The 25,587-nt window shown below is 33.5% G+C and overlaps 2 protein-coding genes across 20 annotated transcripts; both read right to left on the bottom strand.

The window, feature by feature from the left end:
• Nucleotides 1–7,866: 7,866 nt before the first annotated feature.
• LOC145322232 (constitutive coactivator of PPAR-gamma-like protein 1 homolog) lies at nucleotides 7,867–22,237 on the bottom strand. 19 transcript variants are annotated; one of them, XR_013880575.1, is made up of 21 exons: nucleotides 22,052–22,237; nucleotides 21,348–21,432; nucleotides 20,818–20,938; nucleotides 20,358–20,504; nucleotides 19,461–19,589; nucleotides 18,433–18,543; nucleotides 17,772–17,865; nucleotides 17,344–17,554; nucleotides 16,825–16,913; nucleotides 16,528–16,611; nucleotides 16,144–16,284; nucleotides 15,187–15,259; nucleotides 14,755–14,887; nucleotides 13,877–14,090; nucleotides 13,449–13,608; nucleotides 12,981–13,047; nucleotides 12,229–12,302; nucleotides 11,786–12,045; nucleotides 11,328–11,462; nucleotides 8,765–10,929; nucleotides 7,867–8,515 (listed from the first exon to the last, which is right to left on the bottom strand). XR_013880575.1 is itself a non-coding variant. In XM_080164098.1 (20 exons), exons 1-20 carry the CDS (start codon nucleotides 22,235–22,237, stop codon nucleotides 10,615–10,617), a joined length of 2,829 nt encoding a protein of 942 aa, XP_080020224.1. In that variant the 3' UTR covers nucleotides 7,867–10,614. The 19 variants fall into 19 exon arrangements, 1 of the variants encoding a protein (XP_080020224.1); XR_013880576.1 differs by having other exon boundaries at nucleotides 7,867–9,857; nucleotides 9,965–10,929; XR_013880582.1 differs by having other exon boundaries at nucleotides 7,867–9,829; nucleotides 9,965–10,929.
• On the bottom strand, nucleotides 22,185–24,025 carry SmF (small ribonucleoprotein particle protein SmF). Its single transcript, XM_080164169.1, has 3 exons — nucleotides 23,314–24,025; nucleotides 22,820–22,923; nucleotides 22,185–22,532 (listed from the first exon to the last, which is right to left on the bottom strand). Exons 1-3 carry the CDS (start codon nucleotides 23,407–23,409, stop codon nucleotides 22,481–22,483), a joined length of 252 nt encoding a protein of 83 aa, XP_080020295.1. The 5' UTR covers nucleotides 23,410–24,025; the 3' UTR covers nucleotides 22,185–22,480.
• Between the last annotated feature and the right edge of the window lie 1,562 nt (nucleotides 24,026–25,587).

Here is a 25,587-nt window from a genome sequence, read left to right as displayed (position 1 = left end):
TAACTGTAGGTTCACGGGGTAGGGACCCTGTGTCGACTTTCAAGTGGGCCTTTAAATATCTGTCAATAGTGTCGGAAATATTAACACAGCCAAGTCGCTACAAATGGTCAGAGAGGAATTTGAAAGCAGACGAAATAAATCCCCACCACTGGAACCAGGTAGTTTTCTGGGTTATACATTTATTATTTAGAGGATTTCTTTGAAACCTTTATTGTAAAAAATAAGGTTTCAATGTAGCTATTTGAAATAAATAAAATATATATGAGAAACTATTTTTTTACTTTTTATATGATATACATATATATATTTATATCTTTTCAAATGTTTAAAATTGTTGAGTCCCAGGAAAATAGGGTACTTTTTAATAACCAGGCATCTATGTCCTTGAAATGTAAATATTTCCTTAGGCATCTTGATTTTAAACAATTAAATTCAAGTGGGAAATACCCCCTAAATATTCAGTGGACCATTACCCGACTTCCAATGAAAATTGTGTAACAATCGGTTCAGCCATTTACGGACATAAGCACACACACACATCTTACTACTTTACAGAGAAGAAATAATCGGAATATGCTCCTAACTTTTTTCTTGTTATTTAGTTAGTTTTGACAAGGTTATTTTTTTCTTATATGAATAATGAAACTTTTTTGCCTACATTTAAAATTTGAGGGTGAAGGTCACTTTTTAAGTTAAGGTCATTCAGCAAAATTTGCGCTTTTTCTACTCGAATTTAGATAAATTAATTTTGTTTGTTATTATTTCAAGTATTTACATTGTCCATTAGAAGACTGTAAATACAAAATGTAAGAATTATTTTAACTTAAAGAATGTTCTCAAAATTTTACTTCAAAGTGAGAATAGTTATTAGAGCATCGTATTATAGACAGCTTTCCACGGATATAAAAATGCACAATTACATGATTTAAAACCAATTTTGTTAGCATCTCGGAGCCAATTGCCCAGGCTAACATAACGGGTATAAATTTTATTTTAATATTCATGGAACATTGTCTGAAATACAATGCTTTACATGATATCACAGTATTGCTGAGAACAGATTCTAATCCGGAAGATATTTATCTGTATTAAAGCAATACTAAAAAATAATTACAGCATCCAGTGGCGTGCGGAGCACTTTGTCTAGGGGGGGGCATTTTGAAGATTTTGTAAAATTTTGCCCCCCCCTAAATCAAAGTGCCCCGGGGGGGCATTTTGATTATATATACTAATTTTAAATAAGGGCGTTTTAAGGGGTGGGATTATTTGATTATGGGCCTCCTAGTCCTTATCCCTTCTTCCCCATCCCTTCCCCCATCCCTATTTCCCATTTATATCCCCCACTTCTTCCCCCCCCATCTCTCTCTCCCCCATCCCTTCTCCCCACCCTGCAATGACCGAAGGGAAGGGAGCTAGAAAGCATCTTCGAAAAAATAGTACAGAAGATAAATTAACCTTTCCCCCCCCCCCCCTCCACCACAAAAAATTTTTAATGGGTGGAAGGGGATGTTATAAAATCTCAGCGGGAAGGATGAATAACCCCATTAAAAAAAAATTGGGGGGGGGGGTGATAAAAACACTCATTTTGGAAATAATTTACCAAAAATTAACCTAATATGAAAAAATGATATAAAATATTTCTTTATTGTATGACAACAAGGATGACAACATCTTTAAGAAGCAAAGCACAAAAAATCATTAATAAGAATACAGACAAGTAGATTTAAAGAGCATCTGTTGAAATAAATATATATTTTAGGTAGAAAAAGTCACAAATCCTTTTTCCTGTATGTTGTGTGATGACAGTCAAAGTAAATTACATACTGGATGCTCGAAACAGCGAGAAATTTTATTTTTTTTATATTATAATCCACAAAAAAATTTATCGTACCATAAAAACCAAAGATATAATGAACTATGTAAAAAGTTACTTGTCCTTTCATTGTTATAAAAAGCAGAAACCATTTGGAAGGGCACGAAGCGCAAATTATTTTCTTCAAATATGCAGGGAGATAGGGGTTTTTGGGCTATTTATTACACTAGTCCCCAATATTTCATAGTAGAAACCATTTGGAAGGGCGCAAAGCTCAAATTTTTTTCTTCAAATATGCAAGGAGGGAGGGGTTTTTGGGCTATTTATTACACTAGTCCCCAATATTTCATAGCAGAAACCATTTGGAAGGGCGCGAAGCGCAAATTTTTTTCTTTAAATATGCAGGGAGGGAGGGGTTTTGGGCTATTTATTACACTAGTCCCCAATTTTCATAGCAGAAACCATTTGGAAGGGCGCGAAGCGCAAATTTTTTTCTTTAAATATGCAGGGAGGGAGGGGTTTTTGGGCTATTTATTACACTAGTCCCCAATATTTCATATAAAATTTTCTTATTTGTTGGCTCAACAACTTTGGGGACTTTAATGAAATTTTAATTGGTTGGTTAATTAAGTCGAGTTTCCATACATTTCATCCACTAAGTGTAATCTATATAAGGGGTAATTTTGTGTATCATCATTGGGGATGTACAAAATTTCTTTGGTAAAAAGTTTATATTATACAAAAAAAAAATACTTCCTATAACCTGGTTTGTTATATTCAGTGAAAAAAGATTATAACCTAATTTCTACACAAATTTAACTAACACTTACTGTCTGTTTGGCGCGAAGCGCCAAAATTTTTTTTTGGAAGTATTTCTTGATCTTTTTTTTTTGAAACTGGGATAGTTTTGCTTTTTGTAGGGTAGGGGGCAAAAAGGGGCATTTTTGTTGACCAGGGGGGGGCAAAATGAGGCATTTTTTAACATTTAGGGGGGGGGGGGCAGGGGGGGCGGTTGCTAGGGGGGGGCAGGGGGGGGGGGCGTTTTGGTCGCTAGGGTGGGGCGATTGCCCCAAATGCCCCCTTCGGTTCGCACGCCACTGACAGCATCTTATTTACAGATAAAACAAGGATGACAACATCCATAAAAGCTAAGCACTGAATCGGTAGGACAAACGGAAATTTAAACTTGTATAGTGTCAGAACTGAATAATCAGAATATAAATATATAAGAGTCGAAGCAAAATTATAAGTAAATTTATTAAAAAACCGCTAGATACACGATAATGTTTATGGACATTAGACCTTTTCATGAAAATACACTTTTTCGAATTTTAGTCTTCTGCTAACCTAAAAAGTTACATTAGGAGCCTAGAAATACATGTACAAAATTTCAGCTCTCTATCTCTACTGGCGACCTAGCGCCAGGCATGTAAAATATCAACAGATAACGGTAGCACGGCGGTTTTAACAATATCTCAGCAATGTGCAGGTTTTAAGCTCTTCTGCATATTTCAATTTAAACACATAAGGACAAAGATATTTTATTCCCAAAATCTTTTGTCAAAGTCTACTCTACACCTAGCGCCAGTCAGTTTTCTAAAATCATGCATTTTATACCTGTGAAAATATAAATCGCCAGCGCTAGGTGTAGAGTAGACTTTGACAAAAGATTTTTGGGATATTATATCTTTGGCCTTATGTGTTTAAGTTGAAATATGCAGAACACCTAAATTCATCTTCCAAGCCATTCTCTAAGCATTTAAATTTTTTTTATGAAATAACGGGATTTTGAAACTGCCCTTTGAAAAGGCCTAAAAAATATTTTTTTTTTGTCACTTTTTTCACTGCTTATAGTTACAACTTATTAAGATATTATGCTCAGTTAAAGAAAAATCGGCGCCTCCAGCACCAAAACCGGCAAAAACTGGCAGTTAAACTTCTGTGCCCCTACTTGCCCCCCTCTTCGGCCAACAGTAGTTATCTCAAGAAGTAAAAGAGATATTACACAGAAAGAAAACTTTTTAAATAAAACTGAACTAAGTAACCATTTCAGATTTCATTTTGGGACTTTCCTTCTAGGGGCTTGTGGAGCAAAAGACCCCCCAAAACACTAAAAATATGAGTTCTGAGCTTATTTTTAAAGATATCAACCTGATTTTTTTTTGTAAAACTTTGTTAACAAACTTCTGTGCCCCTACTTGCCCCCCTCTTCGGCCAACAGTAGTTATCTCAAGAAGTAAAAGAGATATTACACAGAAAGAAAACTTTTTAAATAAAACTGAACTAAGTAACCATTTCAGATTTCATTTTGGGACTTTCCTTCTAGGGGCTTGTTTGGCAAAAGACCCCCAAAAACTAAAAATATGAGTTCTGGACTTATTTTTAAAGATATCAACCTAATTTTTTTGAGAAAACTTATTTCACATAACCAAACTCAGCAATCTATACAGATTTCAGTTTGGGACTTTCCTTCCAGGAGCTAGTGGAGCAAAAGACCCCCAAAAACACAAAAAATATGAGTTCTGAGCTTATTTTTAAAGATATCAACCTGATTTTTTTAAAGAAAACTTTTTAAATAAAACTAAACTCAGTAATGTTTACACATTTCATTTTGGGATTTTGCTTTGAGGGGCTTGTGGAGCAAAAGACCCCAAAAGCACAAAAAATATGAGTTCTGAGCTGATATACAAAGATTTCAACCTGATTTTTTTAAAGAAAACTTTTTTAACATAACCAAACTCAGTTATGTTTACAGATTTCATTTTAGGACTTTCCTTCTAGGGGCTAGTTGGGCAAAAGACTCCCAAAACTAAAAATATGAGTTCTGAGCTTATTTTTAAAGATATCAACTTGATTTTTTTGTTGAAAATTTTGTTAACATAAACAACCTCAGTAACATTTACAGATTTCATTATTGGACTTTCCTTCTAGGGGCTAGTGGGACAAAAGAGATGCTGTGAGTATTGGTGCAAAAAATGGGGACAAATTTTAAATTGATTTGACGGGGCTGATTATTTACGTCACAAGTGATGGGAAAGAAAAGGGAAGGAGGAAATAAACCCCCTAGAAAAGAGGTGGGGATATGACGTCACACGCCAAAACAATTTGAAATTTGTCCCCATTTTTTGCACCAATACTCACAGCATCACAAAAGACCCCCAAAACAATAAAGATATGAGTTCTGAGCTTATTTTTAGAGATATTGAGCTGATTTTTTAATGAAAACTTTTTGAACAAAACTGAACTCAGTAACCATTATAGATTTAATTTTGGAACTTTCCCTCTAGGGGCTTGTGGAGCAAAAGATCCCCCCAACACTTTTATTCCTTCTAAGGGCAGGTGGGACAAAAGACCTCTAAACCAAAAAAAATATTAGTTCTGTGCTAATTTTTAGAGATATTGAGCTAATTTTTTATGAAAACTTTTTGAACATAACTGTACTAAGTACCCATTACATATTTAATTTTGGGACTTTCCTTCTAGGGGCTTGTGGAGCAAAAGACCCTCCAAAACACTAAAATATGGAGGGGTCTTTTGCTCCACAACAATCGGTTATGTTAAAAAAGTTTTCTGTAAAAAAATCAGGTTGATATTTTTAAATATAAGCTCAGAACTCATATTTTTTGTGTCTTTGGGGGTCTTGTGCTCCACAAGCCCCTCAAAGGAAAGTCCAAAATGAAATGTGTAATGGTTACTTAGTTCAGTTTTATTTAAAAATTTTCTTTAAAAAAATCAGGTTGATATCTTTTAAAAAAAGCTCAGAACTCATATTTTTTGTGTTTTGGGGGGTCTTTAGCTCCACTAGCCCCTAGAAGGAAAGTCCCAAAATGAAATCTGTAAAGGTTACTAAGTTCGGTTATGTGAAAAAAGTTTGCTCAAAAAAAATTAGGTTGGTATTTTTAAAGATCAGCTCAGAACTCATATTGTTTGTGTTTATTGGGTTCTTTTGCCAAACAAGCCCCTAGAAGGAAAGTCCCAAAATGAAATCTGTAAATGTTACTGAGTTTGGTTATGTTAAAAAAGTTTTCTTTAAAAAAATCAGGTTGATATCTTTAAATATCAGCTCAGATCTCATATTTTTTGTGTTTATTGGGGTCTTTTGCCAAACAAGCCCCTAGAAGGAAAGTCCAAAAATGAAATCTGTAAATGTTACCGAGTTCCAATATGTTAACAAAGTTTTTAAAAAAAATCAGGTTGAAATCTTTAAAAATAAGCTCAGAACTCATATTTTTAGTGTTTTGGGGGGTCTTTTGCTCCACAAGCCCCTAGAAGGAAAGTCCCAAAATGAAATCTGTAATGGTTACTTAGTTCAGTTTTATTTAAAAAGTTTTCTTTCTATGTGATATCTCTTTTACTTCTTGAGATAACTACTGTTGGCCGAAGAGGGGGGCAAGTAGGGGCACAGAAGTTTAACTGTCAGTTTTTTGGTGCTGGAGGCGCCGATTTTTTTTAACTGAGCATAATATCTTAATAAGTTGTAACTATAAGCAGTGAAAAAAGTGACAAATAAAGATATTTTTTAGGCCTTTTCAAAGGGCAGTTTCGAAATCCCGTTATTTCATAAAAAAATTAAGATGCTTAGAGAATGGCTTGGAAGATGAATTTAGGTGTTCTGCATATTTCAATTTAAACACATAAGGCTAAAGATATAATATCCTAAAAATATTTTTTTCAAAGTCTACTCTACACCTAGCGCTGGCGATTTCTATTTTCACAGGTATAAAATGCATGATTTTAGAAAATTGACTGGCGCTAGGTGTAGAGTAGACTTTGACAAAAGATTTTTGGGATAATATATACCTTTGTCCTTATGTGTTTAAATTGAAATATGCAAAAGAGCTTAAAACCTGCACATTGCTGAGATATTGTTAAAACCGCCGAGCTACCGTTATCTGTTGATATTTTACATGCCTGGCGCTAGGTCGCCAGTAGATATAGAGAGCTGAAATTTTGTACATGTAATTCTAGGCCCCTAAAGTAACTTTTTAGGTAAGCAGAAGACTAAAATACAAAAAAGTGTATTTTCAAGAAAAGGTCTAATGGACATACTTACATTTTTAGGACTTGATTATAGAGATGCTTCGCTTATAATATTGTACTTTGTTGTCTTAGGAATCAGTATTAAAAAATCAGATAATTTTATCTGATACAAATTTTGTTGTTAAAAAAGTTGAAAGTCAACACGTTTAAAATGGACGTACGGACATTTTAGTAACGATTATAGAGTTGCTACGCTTTCTAAATCGTACCTAACTACTACAAGAATCACCATGCAAAGTTTAAAATCGATAGGACAATTCTAACATGCCTAAATTAACGAAGAAAGCTATCCGTTGCAGACGTACGTACGGACGGACCGATCCTAATTATAGAAAAGCTTCGCTTTAAAAACAGTTAAAAACCATACTATCCCTATTCGTTGGCTTAAAATCTTTGGTTACTTCGTTGGTTCCAAACTTATAAGAGTGCAGGGTTAATTTTGTTTATCATTGTATATGTATGTAATTGAGTCGTCTTATGAATGGATGATATGAAAATTATAAATACCCTTCCGAACCAAAGTATTCCACGTTCTAACCAATTATATGGCCAGATTGTCCCTTCACTGTGTAATTATTAGTCCAAAATACTGAGTAATTTTTTACATCTTACTATATTTATCCTAGCGGCTACGTCTCTAGAGGCCTGTAGTGATACTTGAAATGTTTTTATTTTTCAAATATGTAATTATTTCTGTTTCGTTAAAATCGATAAGTAAATTTTTTCTTTCTTTCGATTTTTTGTGATTTCTCTCGGAGGGTGGTTGTACCCTCCCCCAAATTAGTTATAAACCTTCCCGGGACCTGTGAGAAGTTACCCTGTTAAGGAGAACGCGATCGGTTTAGCTGTTAGCGAGGTCATTCGGTACAAACATGCACACAGATAAGACATCTTGTTACTTTAGTATAAGGATTTCCTAAATCACCTAAAATTGAAATTTAATGAAACTATCTGAACCCAGATGTAAAATAGCTTTTCGTACATATCTAACTAAAACTAAAATAAAATAAAACTTTTGAATAACAATAAAAATTTATTAGCACATGAAACCAGACACAGTGTGTGATATATTTGTGTGTTTTCAGCCAACACCCCAATAATTGGAATTTTCAAAATATTTATGAACACACAGCATTGCTAGGCGGCACAGGGAATCAAATTGAAAAATAGTTCACTGGTTTCTGTTGTATCATAAAGTTGCATAGCAACGTGGTTGCTTCAATTTAATTCCCTGGAACGTTAACTTTGCTTGTATCATAATACTTTAGCGCAATAAAAAGTCAATAAATCCACTTAAATTCTCTAGGTTTCTCCATTAACAGGATACAAAAAAGATTTACAGCATCAGAGAAAAAAGATTTTTTTTAATAAAGTTGCCGGTAAAATAGTTGTTCCTAATGTGAAATGTCTTAGCGATAAGACATTTCAGGACTTTTTTCTCTGATCCTTCAAGAATACAAACAATTAACATATATAATATTCTTAGCATAATTTTAATTAAAGGACATTCTTACAGACAGTTTTATATGTAGTAGTAATGTTTCATAATCATGAATATTTTAAATAAACATGATTAATCTTACAAAATCCATATACTAATATATATTTATCCATATACACCCTAAGGTTTATTATTACATTTTATTTAGACATATCTTAAAACTATTAATTAAACTGTTGTTAATAAAGGTAGATACTAAAACGTGAAATTTTCACTCATTTTTTTTCAATCTTTATCATAAAAGCTAAAGGGTTAAAAAGCTACGCAATCATCAATAATACAATCTTTAATAAAGGTGATTAAAAAATCCAAATATTTATTTGGAAATCATAAAATTACTTATTAATTTTGCTTAAAAAAAACAAATAACCAAGACTAAAAATCTTGATATTCTACATATTTAGCAACACAATTTAATATTATTTTGACATGCATTCAAATATTTTTTTTTTGTATTTTTTTAGGTTATTTTAAAATTAAAACGGATATATCTAGTGTGTGTATGTGTGTGTGTATTAAGAATTAATATTACATCATCTAATTATTATTTAATTATTAAGAGAGCGAAATAGGATTTACTGGTATAATATTATATTGACAAATGTCCTGCGCCCCTAGCCTTTAACTACTCTGTCTCAAATTATTGAGATAATCCTACTCAATGTTATCCTACAATAGTGTCGCCACAAGATTTTCAATTACAAGCCATTTACCAAATTTTTTTACTAACTAGAATAAATTCCTATCTCGATACAGTATAATAACTTAATTATGAAACCATTCTTTTTTGATTTGATCTTTTTTAGCTGCTTTAAGGTTGTAGCAGCCGTAATGAAAAGTAATTCCACAAAAAGTTAAAATACTGTATACATATATAAAATACAACTAAAGAATTAAACATTACATAGTTAATAATTAAGGTTTACTTTTCACTTACAATTTACTTGAAACATAAAAGTTCCTAGATATTAAAAAAAGGCAAAATTTCTAAAAATTAAGCCATTAAATTTAATTAGTGCATAACTAAAACAGAATTTGCTGTAAAACTTATAATTTTTTTTTATCATTTTCAAATATTATATTTACTATCAAATACGCTTAATCAACTGTAGATAGTTAAAACTAATTTTCATTGACAATTAAAACGGGATTATTATAAGCTAATAATAATAATAATATTCAACTGTTTAGTCCCCCAGGCATATTAATCATATATTTAATATTTCAATGTTGTTGTTGGTTTTTTTTTAGTGTTGTTTCTTTTCTATCTTAGGATTGGTTTTCAAGATAGTCTGGCCCCACATGTGCTGTTTGTTTGTATGATGACAGAATCAACAAAAGTTTCTTGAAAAGATGTATAAAAGTAAGAAACCTACTGATGACTTGATTTGGTATTGATTCTGACTAAAGATTTTATAATAACTGTGCATGGTTTTCTAGTATTTTTTTTTATACAAAGTCTGGATGTTTTTGTTCTAATAGAGTTTTTAGGTATTTTGTTGTCTGATTAGAGCATTAGCAAAGGTAACCAAAAAAGTACTTTCTAATTTTTAATTTTTAAAAAAGTTTTATTGTAAAAATTGTATCATTTTATGTGTCTAATCAGCCACCAGGACACCATATTTGTTTTGTTTTTTTAGAGAGCAAGCACAATACAATAGGGTTTTCATCACAGTTAGTTCAGTCAGCCACAAGGTACAACCCATACACACGCATTTTTACACAGCTTCCTTAGGCCTGTTGTAACATGTATTCTTTAGGCTAGGTTAAGTTATGAATTTCAAGCAGCAGACTGCTTTGTAAATATAGGACTTTTTTATATTTTCGCTGCGTTTTTTTTGGTTTCTTTAAAATATAATCTATACAAATTTGCCTATATTAAGATTATTTTCTCTAATTTTGACTAAACTCTAGCAATTTTGCCTAGCCAACAAAAAATTTGGGAAGCTGTAAGAATGCTCTGCTCTAATGGTTATGCAGCTTGTGGCTGACTTTGATTCACAGCACTGAGGATTATTCCTTACATACTAGACAATATTTTAACAATAAATAACAATCATATATATAAATCATCATCATCGAATAATAAAAGTATCAACTGGTTTCATTCTCTTTTTTTTTCATTTTGTTTCAAAACCAACATTTTTGAGACTTAACAGGAAAAGGCCTGTACTAAAATGTTGACTTTGAAACTATTTTTTAGTTTGGTACTGAAAAACAGCTGTATTTTCAAGGTAAGGGTGATTTTAAAAAAGACTGATTACCACCGTTTACCACCAGCTCCGATACCACCTGGCGAGGGCCCCCCGCCTCTCATGCCATTACCCATACCACCAGGTCTCCCCCCGCCTGCTGGTCCTATTCCCGCCCCGTTTCCATTTCTGTTGCCATAATTAGCGCCCCACTGGCCCACCACGCTACCGGCCACTACAAGTTTACCGCCACCGCCGCCACGGGCCATCATGCCTGCGGCTGATTGAGGATGGGGTGGTCCACTGCCTGGGCCTCCCATGAAAGGAGGTCCCCCGGCTCCCCCACGGCTCATATTGCCAGCCATGTTCATCATCATGTTAACCTAGGAAAAATACATATTGGTAATTTTCGTATCTTGTCATATATCTACTGACGGCTACATCCCTAGAGGTCTCTAGAAGCAATTGATAGGAGGGGGAGAGGTAGGTAAGTCGACCCCACCCAACCCCCATTTTCATTTTTAAAAATAAAAGTAAAAAATTTTTAAGAGTCATTCTTTTCTATTGGAGATTTGGAGGGTTGAGGAACCCACCCCAAAATATTTTAAAACCTTCCCTGGACCTATAAGTGGCTTCACTGTAAAGAAGACCCATATCAGTTCAATGGTTAGCTAGATCCCTCGCGACAGAAAAAATCTTACTTCTTTATATAATACCTAGGATTTCTATTAATCTTACAAAAATAAAAAAAATATTTATTTTTTAATTAATGTTAACGTACCTTGTTCTGTTGGAGCATATAATTCTGTTTGGCAGGTGGGAACTGTCCACCTGGAGCTCCTAGCATGCCTGGGAAGGGAACATTGGAAAATTCTGGCACCAGACCATCAAGGATGGCCTTCCTCATTTGTTCTACCTAAATAAAGAATAACCATACAAGTGGCTATTAGATGATTATAATTTATAATTTGATCTATGCGCCTATTCTTTTGTGTTGGTTATTTTAATGGATTTGGATTACTAGAGATAGTAAGCACCAACCCTGTGGGGCTATCCAGCAATGACAAACATAACATAACTAAGTTATAAATTAACCTCATCTAAAGGAAGAAACAAAATGAGAACTATCCCAAAGCCAATATTTTCATTTTTTATTTAAATAGAGGGGGATTCTGTGTTCGACAAGGCAAGTAGGTATTCAAATTAATAATAAATTTTCAAAAAAAAGTTTGTCTTTACCTTGACGACCATCTGAATATCGTGGTTACACATCTCGAGCAGATTCTGAGCGACCACAGCACGTCTCAACTTACTATGGAACAACTTTCCATCAAAGAAGAGCCAGGGGGCGCACATCAAGAAGGGAACAGGGGCGCCGCACGCGTCGTTGGCCAGCAGGGCCATCTCAACTCCCTGCATAAACAGGGTGGCCAGCTGGACACCCCTGGCAGTTACAAGGTCGAGCTTGATCCTGCTTAAGCTCTCCGCATCCATTAGTTCTAAAATAATACATCAGTTTTAATGAAAACTTTCACCTTAATAATCTATCTGCCCCTTAATAAAAAAACAAGATATTATCTACAGGTGACACTAGTATATTTATCTGAAGAACAGGCAGTGACAAGAAAATATCCAGGTTTACACAGGATATTATTAATAATATGTAACACTAGTAAATTTACCTGAAGAACAGGCAGTGACAAGGAAAGCATCCAGCTCTGGTTTACGAAGGATACTTTTCTGGGTCATAATGTATCTGAATAAATAATCTCATGAGAATTTTATTACAAGATTAAGGTTCTTCTACAAAAATTGTCAAATCGTTGAGTAAAAAGGGGGGGGTTTTTAATGCAACCATCTCGTAATCAGTGAGCAAATGGCACTTAGAATTCGAATTTCCATCTATAATTTTGCATGAGTAATCCTTGGTAGATCTATTTTCCCTAAATCGAACCAAAAGTTGGAAAAGTAACGGCTAACGGCTGGCGGCTCATCTGTTTTGCCATTTGTTTGATATCTATATTGCAAATTAGTCACGAAACCTCTCTCAACATAATACTCTTTTCTACTCCACAACGCTATCAAACGGTTCTAGACGGTAGCTGTTGGTACTAAAAGATTTAAAATTGGTTATTGCTATCATTTAACATGAATTAAACCAAAAATATGTTTTAAAATGTTGATTCCTACGTAATTGATGATGGATTTACCCTGAAAATAGGCAAAAAACGGCTGAACGGCTGAGCCGCTAGCCGTTACTTTTCCAACTTTTTGTTCAATTTAGGGAAAATAGACCTACCAAGGATTACTCATGCAAAAGTTCAGATCAAAATTCGAATTCTAAGTGTCATTTGCTCACTGATTACGAGATGGTTGCATTAAAAACCCCCCCCTTAATAACAGCTACAAGAAATTATAATATATTTTTTCCAACCTGAGAACGCAGCACATGAGAAGAAGGTGTTGGGGAACATTGCCAGTGTTCATCATTAGAGGAATATCTAAACAAAAATATTATAATTATTGTAATATTTATTACTAGCGGCTACGCCCCTAGAAGCCTCTAGGGGCACTTAAGGTAGGAGAGGGAAAAATTGACCTCATCCCATTTTAAATTTGAGTTTCAAACGAGTAAAACAATATTTTTTGGGGGGGAGGGGGGTGAAGACACCCTCTCAAAAAATAGCTTAAAACCCTCCCAGGACCTATAAGAAGCTTCACTGTAAAGGAGAACAATATAGGTTTAGCACTTTGCGAGATCCTTCGGGACAGACAAAAAACGCTTACTTCTTTATATAATAGGATAGAAAACAGTAAATAGTAGACGCTAGTTTTAAATTCATTTAAATAAAAATGCTTCCGTTCGTATAGCTGATAAGTACTCAATCAAAATAGTATTTACCTGAATTAAGACAGGACAAGAAGGCTCTGAGCCGCCTCTGTTTATCCTCGAGGTTGGTGCCGAACCAGAGCCTCTTCACTGTGGGCACTGACCACTGGCAAGTCTTCGGGGACACCATCTCAGGTGTGGCGTAGCAGTTGTACGGCACCCATTCACGAATCTAAAATGAAGGATTTCAATTAATCATAATTACTATGAACTTATTCAGGAGTGTACTGTATGTACAATTTTATTTTCCGCCCTAGTTGAATTTCCTTCACCAATCTTTAGAGGAAAAATATACACCCCTGAAAGATGATCGAGAAGCAAAATCAAAACAAATGGTCAGTCATGGTCCACTTGGCAAGAACTATCAAAAAAAGTAGAGCTACTCAAAGCCTTTTTTTGGTTTGCATAAAAGTTACCTACGTAAAAACCTATTACAGTACCTTAATATCCATTAAATCAGGAGCATTCTTTTCCATGTTATCCAACTTCTTGGTGGCAACTTCCAGTTTCTCCTCCAGAACCTCCAGCTCGTTTCTGGGCTCTCCGTTGTGTAGGGTGACGCCGGAAGATGAGCCACCACCCGCCTTCTTCTGGGCTGTCTTTATAGCCTTGATGTTCTTCTTGATGGTATTCACTTCGTCTTCATATTTGTTCCTAAATATTTAGGAGTTACAGGGGTGTATATTCTGCACAAGATTTATTTTTTCCCCTGCTACAAAATTTATTATTTTTTTTTCCCCTAGTTTTTTCTCACCAAGTAGGGGGAAAATGGAAAAATATTTAAAGAACTCTATATTTTATTTATTTTATCCCTCCTACCACACATTTTTAAAAGTTTTTTTCACCAAGGAGGGGGGGGGGGGGGGGGAAATGGAAAAATGTTTTCAGTTTTCTTAATTTTACATTTTTTCCCCTCCAACCACTTATTTTTTATTCCCCCCCCCCCCTGAGCAGGGGCTCCTATGTAAAATAAACACCCCTGAGGAGTTATTTAATATTTACAGTCTTTCGCTTTTAATTAAAATTAAGCGATAAAAATATTAGGTAATCAATTTGAATCATTAACTATCCAATATTTCGTTAATAACAACTTTAAAATGTTTTCATCTGTTTTGTGTTTACTGTGTCAGTGCGGGAAGTTGCTTCCTTAGTCAAAATAGGACACATGCCATACTTTCATCTCGCCTTAGAAATATATTTAGGTATGAAATCAGCAGTTTTTTGGTCCTTCAGATCTTATCTTATTGAATGAGAAGAACATTCAGAATTTTAAATATCAACTTTCAAAACAAACTTTTTATTCAATGATTCAACTTACTTAGTAAATGTGAGATGATGCTGGTTGAAAACGATGCCATACACCCTCTGTCTGAGTTCTCTGTACACAGTGTGGATGGGGGGCAGCTCAGAGTGGGTCTCGTCCTCCAGCAATTGGGGCAGCTTCAGATCACCTAAAAAATGAAAAGAATTCTTTAAAATTTTTACGGAACGAAAAATAGGTGAATTAGAGATATCTTGTTTATTAAAAACTAGGTGCCATTCCACTAGCCCTTACGCAGGACGGTTGAGTTCAGAAAAAAGTCTAACCCTCGAATACAAATATAAAGCTTACCTAAAAAGAACAACCCATTCAGACTAGAAATTTCCTGAGTACTTTAGCTTCAGAAGTAAAACCCTACTATTTACTATTGGAAGAGTGAAAAATTGTAGTAATTGAATAGCTGAACTACACATGTAAGTTAAAGTATACCTGTAGTAAGAAGACTGTAAAGAGCAGGTGACATGCATGCTTGTCTGTGACGGTCTGATGCGGTTTTTAAAACCTAAATTCATTAAAACTAAGTCATTAAAATACCAAGAAAAATTATGCTTTTTTTATATTAAAAAACTACTTCAGAAAGTTTACTTGTTAAAGCACGTTATCAAACGGTTGACCCTGTGTCCACTGTCCATGTTATATAAAATTGTTAGGTATGTATAAAATAGAACACCTGCCATATTAGGGAAAGTGTTAAACATTTGATGTTGCAGGTTCGAGTCCGGGACCATCAATTACCTACCTATCTCCCACCACCGTTTTATATATTGCTATTTGATTATTATGTTATCATGTTATTTTGTGTTTTATTTTGATATTGATCATATGTCCGCTGATAATAAAATAAGATAATGTCACACTGCATTTATATCATTTGTATTATTCTTTCCAGATGAGGTTTAAGTTTTGGTCTTAAAATGTATGTTTATATTTCAGTATAATAGCAATGCTTAATAAGAATGGCGGAAAAGTTCGGTGTCGTTAATATATGATTTACCAATAGGCTAGTTCCCAAAATAGCCGGTTTCTACTCAATTATCAGAAAGAAATTAGATAATAGGTTTTTCCCAGTTGGAAATGTGGATCTGATATAAAACCAAACAAAATATCCTATCGTACATATGGTTTGAACACTCTAGTCAACAATCATACCAGCAAACACGTTGTAACGTTAATCTAAATTTCTTTTTCCCATAAGGCTTCGATAACAATCAATTTAAGTTGGATTAGAACCGATTCGTTCGGAAAAATTATTTATGATAATGTATTGAAGACGTGTTTACGAATATTAAAATACAAATCATTAAGTTATTCCGTCTTGTTTCATCTTAAAATTTATATTTTTTCTATCCGTGGAAAGGTGTATATTTAAATAACTTTTATTATTACCTCTGGATGTGGTGATGGTATGGTTGGTCTCATCACATTCTTGGACCTTGGATACCCTCCATCAGGTTTGCTGGAGGAATTGTTCTTGCCCTCGTCCTTCATCATGTCTCCGGATTCCAGGGCTGGAGATACTTTCCCCTCCTAAAATATTTATTATATAGGAGAAAATTTTAAATATATTACACTTAAAATTATTATTTTTACACTTTACTTACACATTTTTAAGCACTTAACCGCTAGATCGATGTGGTTCTGTTTTACAACGAACTCTTTTTTTTATAGTTTCAGTTAAGGTTTAATCTATCTTTAGTGAAAAATAGAAATAATGATCCTAACACATTTTAAGAACTAAAATTGTAAAAGGTTTAGTATATTTAATAGTACCTCATGTTTATCTTCAATGGTAAGACTGTCAAGTTTATCAGTGGCATCGTCTGTATCCTTGTCTTCGGAGGGTTCACCAATAACCTAAAATGAATCTTCCATAAAAGAGGTCATGTCAAATGATACTCGGCACGGCAGCATTTAATATCCAAACTCTAAAATCCAAAATGCCTCGATTCAAATATATTGTAAGAAAAATAAAAAGGTACCTTATTATTCAATAATTTAAGTAACTCTCTTTAGCATGTATAAAAAAAAACTATTTATTCTTTTCTTATGGATATAAGAAATTTTTACCTTAGCCTTCCTCTTTTCTGCCATGAGATTTTTGTATGCTTGCCTGCTTTCCCCCTCCTGTTCTGGTGTCTCACTTGCCAACTTTATACCTGAAATAAATAAATGAGAACAGTGCTTTTAAGAATAATTAAAAATATTAGCATTAAATTATTAAATATAAAAGAACCGCCAAGAAAATGGAAGAAAAAGTGGACAGTGCATAACAGACAATTTAGTGAAATAAATGTTCAAACAATGACTCTGCAGTTAATATATTAGATAAAACAAATATTTTAACTATAAATCTTATGCTTATTAGTCTAAAAGAAAAAAATCAGTCGTCCAACTATAACAGCAGCAGCCAAAATAATCAAATACCTGCTCTTACACAAATCATAAATGACTGTAAGAGAATAATTTAATGAATGCTGTATAGAGATTCTTAACAAAAAATCAGTCGTCCATATTGAATATTTGCCGACAGACAAAGGAACATGTTTAACTACAGAGTTGCTTAGACACTAAAAATTAATAACCTACCTTCTCTCTTCTTCCTTCTGGAGGGGATAAACTTGCGATACCCCTCCTCTGTGCCGCTGTTGTAATAATCCACCACCTCCTTCAGCTTCCTGACTCTGGGGTCCTCCCTGTTGCCAAATATATCAGCTCCCAGAGAAGGAATATCATCGACTGTCTGCAAGGAACGAACGTAGTCCACAACTGCGCGGATTATTCTGACAGTACGTCCATCCTACAAAAAATATTACATAAGAAAAAAAAGGTGTTAAAACTAAGTTTTTTGTTAAATTTTCAGAACAATGTTTGGTTCAATTAATAGGTATGTATAATGTACCTACTGGAAATTCTTATTTTTAGGCCAGGCTTTATCGGTTCTAACGATGTAGGAGCCTTGGCTAAGCAGCATAAAAGTCACAAAGTACCCTTCTCTTCTTCAATTTGAATGTTACCTTGTCTGTTTCAAGATCGGGAATGAGTTTAGTGTGGAAGGCAGCCAAGTCAGCTGTTGTTAGCACATGGTTTCCAATCAGAGCGGCAAGCAAACTAAAAATATCAAACAACAATAAGAGAAAATGATACTTGGGCTATTTGTCGTAAATAAAATAACCCAGCTGTCTATTTTTAGAGAGCAGGGGTTCATATTCTGCAAAATTGACCCTGCTAAATTGGGGGGTAAAAAAGTTTTGAAAATTAGGAGAAATTAAAACATTTATGTTCATTTTTTCTTTTCTCCTTAGTGAAAAAAAATAAAATAGGGGGGGGGGGGGGAAGAATGATAAAATAAAGAGTTCTGAATTTTTTCCCCATTTTCCCCCTTGCTTGCTTGAAAAAAAACCAGGAAAGGAAAATTATTTGCAGCAGGGAAAAAATGAATCTTGTGCAGAATATACACCCCTGTTAAAGAGCTATAAAAATTCCACAAAACAATTCTAAAATTGTTATTAGGTACATCCTGCAAGTTTAAATCGTCATATAAACCTTATGTACAGAATATAATAATGCTTGTCATTCAACAACCATGAAACAATTGTCACGTCCCTTTAAATAATTAGCTTGATGCATTATGCTTCAAAAATTAAAAATCTGAAAAAAATCATTTAAAACCTGTACCTAAATCTGTTAGGGTTGAGATCCAAGGTTCTGGCGACTTCATCCATAACGATTTCCTTAGACTCCACGGTCATCTTCAGGGTCAACTTCAACGATTTGGCAGAAAAATATCTAAAACAAGATCCATTTTCATGAAAACTTACTGAACAAATAGGTCTACATCAAAATAGGTTAATGACGAGTACGCATATATCTTTTTGTATTGACGGGAAATGTAAAAACTATTTCCTTGATATGGAAATATGAAACAATTAGGAGGGTTAGATCTTCATAAAACAAGATAGGTAAGTTTACATGAAAATTGAAAACTTATGTCTTGTGATATGACAAAAGCTAACTTTCCATTCATGCAGAACGGATGTACGGACATTCGTATTTAAATGGGAAAAAGTGACACAAAGTATATAGGTACACTAGCGGCTGCGCCGCTAGCATCAAGATGATCTGTATTCGAAGAGGTAGATAATGGACATAAAAATAGCCTAATAGCTTCCATATAAAGGAGAGCTAAAAATTAGTTCAGTAGTTTTCAGGGGTGTATATTCTGCACTGCACAAGATAAATTTTTTTTCCCCTGCAGCAAATTTTTAAATTTTTTTATCCCCTCCTAGTTTTTTTCCAGCAGTGAAGGGGATAAAATGGAAAAATATTTTCAAAACTCTTTTTTTATTCATATTATCCCCCCTCCTACATATTCTTTCAGTTTTTTTTACCAAAGAGGGGAGACAAATGGAAAAGAAATGCTTTCAGTTACCTTAATTTCTACATTTTTTCACCCAACCACATATTTTTTATTTTTTTTTACCCCCCCTTAGCCGGATCAAATTTAAAAATATATACACCCCTGGAAGTTTTTGAAATCTTAATCTTCAGACAAAAAACTTAAGTATTTAATTTTTATTTAATAGGATACATATATGCTGGTTTTGATTTAACAAGCAAAAAATGTGAGGCTGGAGGCGATGCTCATTTTGCCAAAAATAGTATCACAGTAACTATCTGCATACTCTTCCAAATGAAAAACATACCTTGGAGGATCAAAAATACAATATTCAGCACTGTCAGCCACAATTCCCAGGTATCCATTCTCTCTGAGGAAACCAACCACCTCCTGTTTGTGAGATTCCATGCTGCTCATTACAGTTACGTTCAAATGTCTTAAAAAAAGAACGATTAGGTATATTCTATTGCAGCTTTTTTTTCTCTTTTTTTTTTTTGGGGGGGGGGGGCAATGCTTTATTAGTAAAGAGGATTTTTATCTGCCCCCAAATATTTTTTATATATCAATTTCCATTAATTGCTATAGGTACCTTATTCTAGGGTTGGGCCGGATATCCGGCCGGATACCGGATATTGAAACTATCCGGCCGGATATCCAGCTCTATAATTTTTTATACTTTACACCAAAAATCTCTGCTTTTTAAAATCTTAAATGGCTATAATTTTCTTATAATTGAAGCTAGAAGAACATTTTTCTGAATAAGTTTAACTTTATGTAAATTTATATAAGATTTCTGAAGAAATTTTTTTTTACTACTTTAATATCCGGTAATTTGGCCGGATAACCGGATATTTGCCGGATATCCGGCCGGTTACCGGATATCCGGCGTTTGAAATCAGCCAGATATCCGGTATCCGGCCGAAAAAGAATCCGCCCCAACCCTACCTTATTCCTTATTCAATTGTAGCAGTTATTTAAAAGGTTAAGCCAATTAATATGCAATGTTGAGATCATATATGATAAGATAATTAGAAAAGGAATAGATCCTTGACATTATGTTTGAAACGAACCAATCAAAATTCTATTAAAGTATCCTAATTTGTTGAGCAAACGAAATTAGTTGAAAAACTTTGGGTCCTGGGGTAATTTACAGCCAATGTCCGTTCTCTGCGTTTAAATATCTTTTAATACAGCTATTAAATACCTGAGAGCAAGTCTGAGAACGCTTCTGACCCCAGTAGGCGGGACCCACCAAACCTTGGGAGGCGGAGTCCCACGCTTGTTTAAATGCTTCAAAATATTCCTCACATTCTGACGAGTTTTCATCTGTTCAGTAACCCAATCATCAAATCTAAATAACATATTTTTATCATTATAGAATATCACTCACAGTTTAAATTAGACATCCCCCCACACCCTTAATTGTTTTTATGGGGTTTATTTCTCCCCCATTATTTTATAGATGCTTGCTATCTATTTATGAATAATTTACTTTCTTAAGCATAAGTGGATTTTTTTTGGAGTGAGATGGTCAGATTATATTACTGGATATATGCAATTAACGATTAAAAAGAAATATAATCCAATGAGACGAGAACGCTGAATTTTTATTTTGCAGATTTATATTTTTAAATTGTCATGACATAAATGGAACAAATATTTACCTGGAAGGTTCAAGAGCGCCATTAACAAAGATAGCCATATGTACATTTGCCTGTTGAAGAGTGCTAAAGAAAACTGAGAGAAATTCTAACATGTGATTCCATTCTCCACCACAACACCAATCTAAAAATATTATTACTTAGAGAATATTAGTTTTAAGTTATAAGCCTACCAGAGGCGTGCATAAGGGATCGTATCCAACCCCTTGCCAAATTAAAGGGATGGATACACCCCCCGTGACAAGGGTCTATACCCCCTTTAACAGCCAAGGGGAGTGTGCAAGTCACTGAGCCTAACATAGTGATGTTCTTTAATAATCTTGAAAAATATTTATTTTAAAGTTCTTGCTTAAAAAAAAGATATCGTGAAAGAACAAGAAATACTTAGTTTTTACTCAAAGAAAAATAATAATTTGATAAGGAAAATATGTCTATGCACGCCACTATGAGATCCCAGGGATAGCAATCCGAATCAAATATAACATATATTTGACATTTCATTGTTTACAAAAGATTGAAGAGAAGATAGTAACCTGAATAAAATCCTCCGTAAAGTCTGTCTAGACAATTCTCAGCGTCAACAACTAGTGGCAAGCGGTTGGGTGGCATTCCTCCAACCTTAAAATATAGGACAACATTACTTATAAATAGTTTCAAGCTTAGATTACTGTACAAACTAGTTGAGAATTTTACATCTAGGCACAATATAATATTCTGAAAACTTAATATTTTTCCCTCTTCATTTAAAAATTAATAGTTCCCCTCACCTTAAATGTTTTTTTTTTATTTATTTATTACCTACAAAATCAATTCCCCTTACGACAAAACTTAACACTAATAATTTCTCTATTAAAAAAGGGAATACGCAGCTTTCTCTTCAAAAGATTGTTCTCTCTATGAAGAAAAAACTGTGCTCTCCCTTATAGTGCAAAGCGAGCCTATAGACCCCCCACTCCCTCATTTTTGCAAATCAAGAGGAGGTTAATAAATTCTATTCTGTACTACTAATACTATCCTTGTGGGTCTGTCCTGTATAAAATATAACCTAACCTAGCTTCACATAAAGTAATACATAAATAAAAGAAAAAAACTACCACTCCCCCCATATTTCAAAATGAAAAGGGGCGGTAATTCTATGTTTGACATTCGACAAGACACTTTGGCAGAAAATCGTCAAAAATACAAAATGCACTAGACAAGAACTGTTATAAATTGATACGGTAAAATCTTGCAGTACCTGGCCCTGAGATTTGTTTAGCTTCCATGCTGTTTTCACCAAATCCACGCCTTTCACTCCATTCTTACTCAATTCCGGGTCTGTTTCGATAAAATTTTGAAACTCCTGTATCCCCATCCTACTGGGTTTACACTTCTGAAAGAAATTCAAAACATGTAATGCAAAAAAACACACAAAATGAGTCATGATAGAATTACGAGATCATGATGGAAAAAATCAATTGTAATATACAGATATTGAAACATTCAACCTTGCAAAATGATAATTTTTTAACAAAATTTGATCATAAATTGTACAAAACATAAGTTATTAGATAATAATCAATTTTAGCAACTGACAAACAAAAAATGCCAGTTTTGATTAAGGTTGTTTAAAGGCTGAATGTTGGTTTGTTTATTGTAAACAGGTACAAGCAATGTCATGGTCAGCTTACATCATTTCATCGTCCTCTGCGGCGCGAATGTACAGCACGTTGTTACATCTAAAAAAAATAATAGGATTATACTTAATTGGGTAGATAATAGAATTCTTGTACTGGACAAATAACTGAATTTTTTTAAACATAAAAAAAGAAAAATCTTGTTCCCTGATTAATAATTCCAAGCTAAACAAATACAAATGTTAATTCAATTTCATTTGGACGTCTTTTTAATATTGAAGCATAGTATGTTAGGCAAGACTTTTCTTTTCATTCTATTATGAACATAGAAGATGCCCTTGTACGTAAACATAAGAATAAATTGATACTCCTAAGTGGCCTTAGCTTACCTGACCAGAACCTCTCCGAGGTTGCCAGTGAGAGATCCATCAATGTATTCCTCTGTGCTAGCCAACTGCAGGTTCATGTAACCGTCAGAAGCGACCAAGAATCCCTGGATATCAAAAATTTAGAGGACATTCAACCACAATAGTATAGGTAAAAAAATAAAAAGCTGTATTTTTGGTCAATAAATTAATGTACAAGTATAAATGTAATATCCAGATATCTACCTAGATCTAGTGTTAGGGTCCTTTATTATCTACTACCAATTTGCTTAATGCTCTTTTGTGGAGGCTGTGTTAATATTTACGACGCTATTGGCTGATAGATATTCTAAGTACCATTAAAAGACAGCAAAGAGTCCATGGGGAAGAGACATACAGTTACCTACCCCTTTACACTGTATTGTTTTACTTTTAATGGTCTATGTAAGATTAATACCTATCTAAAAAATATTTATTAAAATTTATTTGTTGTTTTTTAAAATAACCAAACATCTTACTTTGTATTCATGACCCCACTTGAGCTTGACAAGGACAGCTTTGCCCACAAGCCCGCTGAGGAAGGGCTTGGGGTTGGTTGGCATAGCTCCGGACATTTTGGTTGGTTAGGTGAGGTAAGTAGTCTGAAATTTATTAAAATGTTATTACAATACGGTGCATGTTTACCAGGTCCCAGTGTGTATTGGCCGGATAATATCCATAAGATAAAAAGAAATATAACTATCCCTTAAAGATGACCAAAGCAAACTAAACAAGCGTTTTATAAAAGGGGCGGAGTCTTAACCTGTCCTCTCTCTAAAGGTAAAGTACATTTAGAATTTGTTCTTCTAAATTACTTCTTAAATAATTTCAATGTAAAACACTGGACAGGGAGCAAAGAAAATGAAAACAGTATACAAATAAGATATTATTAATGAAAAAGTCTTAAAAATTCAAGTGATTTCGAGGACCTCGAAGTTTTCAAAGATAAAAAAATACTTTTTTATCACACATGTTCTAAAATCAGTAATTTTCGATACTTTTAAGAAATGACAACACATCGAAATTTAAAATTCACTAAACACAATTAAAAAACAAATAAATAATATGTAAATACAAGTACAAATTAATAAAAATATTCCCTAATTAGGTACTAATAAGTAATAACAATTTGTTTGATCGTTGTTTCACCGGCGAGAGCGAGCCCGGAGCCGCCATGATGTTGGAATATGAATGCAAAGTAATGAACATGGGTACCGTATTTTATTCACAAAATATCAATAATATCAAATATTTGTTAAAATAAAACTAAATCATAAAATGCATTGAATCATTTAAAACCCTATTTTATGCGAATTTCACGGATTTTTCTGATTATCTAATGGTGTTTTAAAAATTATTATTATGAAGGACAAATTTACCATAAACAATGCGGCAACCTTGTAAACTCGTAAGTCCCAGACAGCCTTTCCCTTTTATTTTACAGCCGGCTCTTTACCCCCTTTTTAGCTCTTTCTCTCTTCCTCCGTAAGAAATGCAAGTGGGGAAAGGAGATAACAGAGTTAGCAACTTTTTTTTGTGACAATTTTAAAAATACCATCTTTTAAAAAATCTCAGTAATGAATATTTTTTTCAAAAGTAAAATACAAAAAAATTTATTCGGATCCTATACGTTTCGTAAAAATAAAATATATTTTAATAAAATTCTTATTTATTAGGGTTGTCCAAATTTTTTCTTCTATCAGATGGATATCTATATTTTAAAATTTTTCACATAAATCTTTTATTTTTATCAGCTAGTATAGCTTGTTTTTAAAGAACCCACCTCAGCTCAATCTTTTTTTTTGTTTTTACATATTTTTAAAGTTTTATATTCAATTATCAATTTCTGGTATTACGTGAAATTTGTAGATCCCCAGCGAAACTTAAAAAAAGGTAGCATGCTACGTTGTTCGATTTCTCAAATGGTACCTTATGAATTACAACCTAATTTTTTGGCGATAAACATTAAAAAATCGGTCTTTCAAGCAAAAGGTAGCATGCGAGTTTGCTATCGATATCGTAGTAAGTAGCACAATAGTAGCATAAATTAAAAAAGCGAGCGAGAGAGAGAGAGAGAGAGAGAGAGAGAGAGAGAGAAACATATCTTACTTTTTATTAAACTAGCGGCTGCGTCCCTAGTATCTAGGGATATTAGAAGGGACATGAAAGTGCAGCATAAGGAAAAAGGATAAGAGGATGAATACTCACCCCAATTTCATTGTAAAATATTACTTCCCCCCTACTAAAATAATTTGTCTGCTATTTATCTAAACCGTCCGCGGCTTTTTGCATCTTAATCATAACCTATTCTATATATGTAAAAAAAATATAAAAATTTTTATCTTATTAATTATTATTATTTTTCTGTAATTTATTATGTTTTTAAAAAAAATTAAAGAAAATATTTAAAATACAATTTGATTTAGAATCTTAAAAAACAAACAGCCGTGGACGGTCTTAGTGCAGCAGAAAAGTATGTTTCGCCTAGTTTAAAAATAGGAGGGTTCACCTTTTATGATCAAAAATTTTTTTCTTTTCAAATTAGCCTAAATGTAATATTTAAATCTAATTAACATGATAAAACTTTTAAATGTTTACTAATAAAAAATTAATAGTTTAGCTCTCAGCCACCAGGTTCGCTAGTTGTCTACTTCAAAGACATACATTAAAACTAAGGCTAAATATTAAATAAAAAATTTCATAACTGAATAATCTAAATAAGTGAATAATCTGTAATGCTATCTATGTTCTTT

This window comes from Acartia tonsa, chromosome 1 (genome assembly GCF_053477335.1).
Source record: "Acartia tonsa isolate MP-2025a chromosome 1, ASM5347733v1, whole genome shotgun sequence".
Lineage (NCBI taxonomy): Eukaryota > Metazoa > Arthropoda > Copepoda > Calanoida > Acartiidae > Acartia > Acartia tonsa.
This window is presented reverse-complemented; position numbering and strand designations above follow the sequence as displayed.

What these genes read in the sequence shown, in the direction of transcription:
- SmF (XM_080164169.1), bottom strand. Translation starts at nt 23,409, where the DNA reads ATGTCCGGAGCTATGCCAACCAACCCCAAGCCCTTCCTCAGCGGGCTT. An exon ending in AGTGGGGTCATGAATACAAA is followed by an intron (nt 22,924 to 23,313) that starts GTAAGATGTTTG and finishes TTTGATATCCAG; the next exon opens with GGATTCTTGGTCGCTTCTGA. An exon ending in CTCGGAGAGGTTCTGGTCAG is followed by an intron (nt 22,533 to 22,819) that starts GTAAGCTAAGGC and finishes TATTTTTTTTAG; the next exon opens with ATGTAACAACGTGCTGTACA.
- LOC145322232 (XM_080164098.1), bottom strand. Translation starts at nt 22,237, where the DNA reads ATGACTCATTTTGTGTGTTTTTTTGCATTACATGTTTTGAATTTCTTT. An exon ending in TGTATTTTTGATCCTCCAAG is followed by an intron (nt 18,544 to 19,460) that starts GTATGTTTTTCA and finishes ATCTTGTTTTAG; the next exon opens with ATATTTTTCTGCCAAATCGT. An exon ending in TGTCACTGCCTGTTCTTCAG is followed by an intron (nt 12,046 to 12,228) that starts GTAAATTTACTA and finishes GTATTATTTTAG; the next exon opens with AACTAATGGATGCGGAGAGC.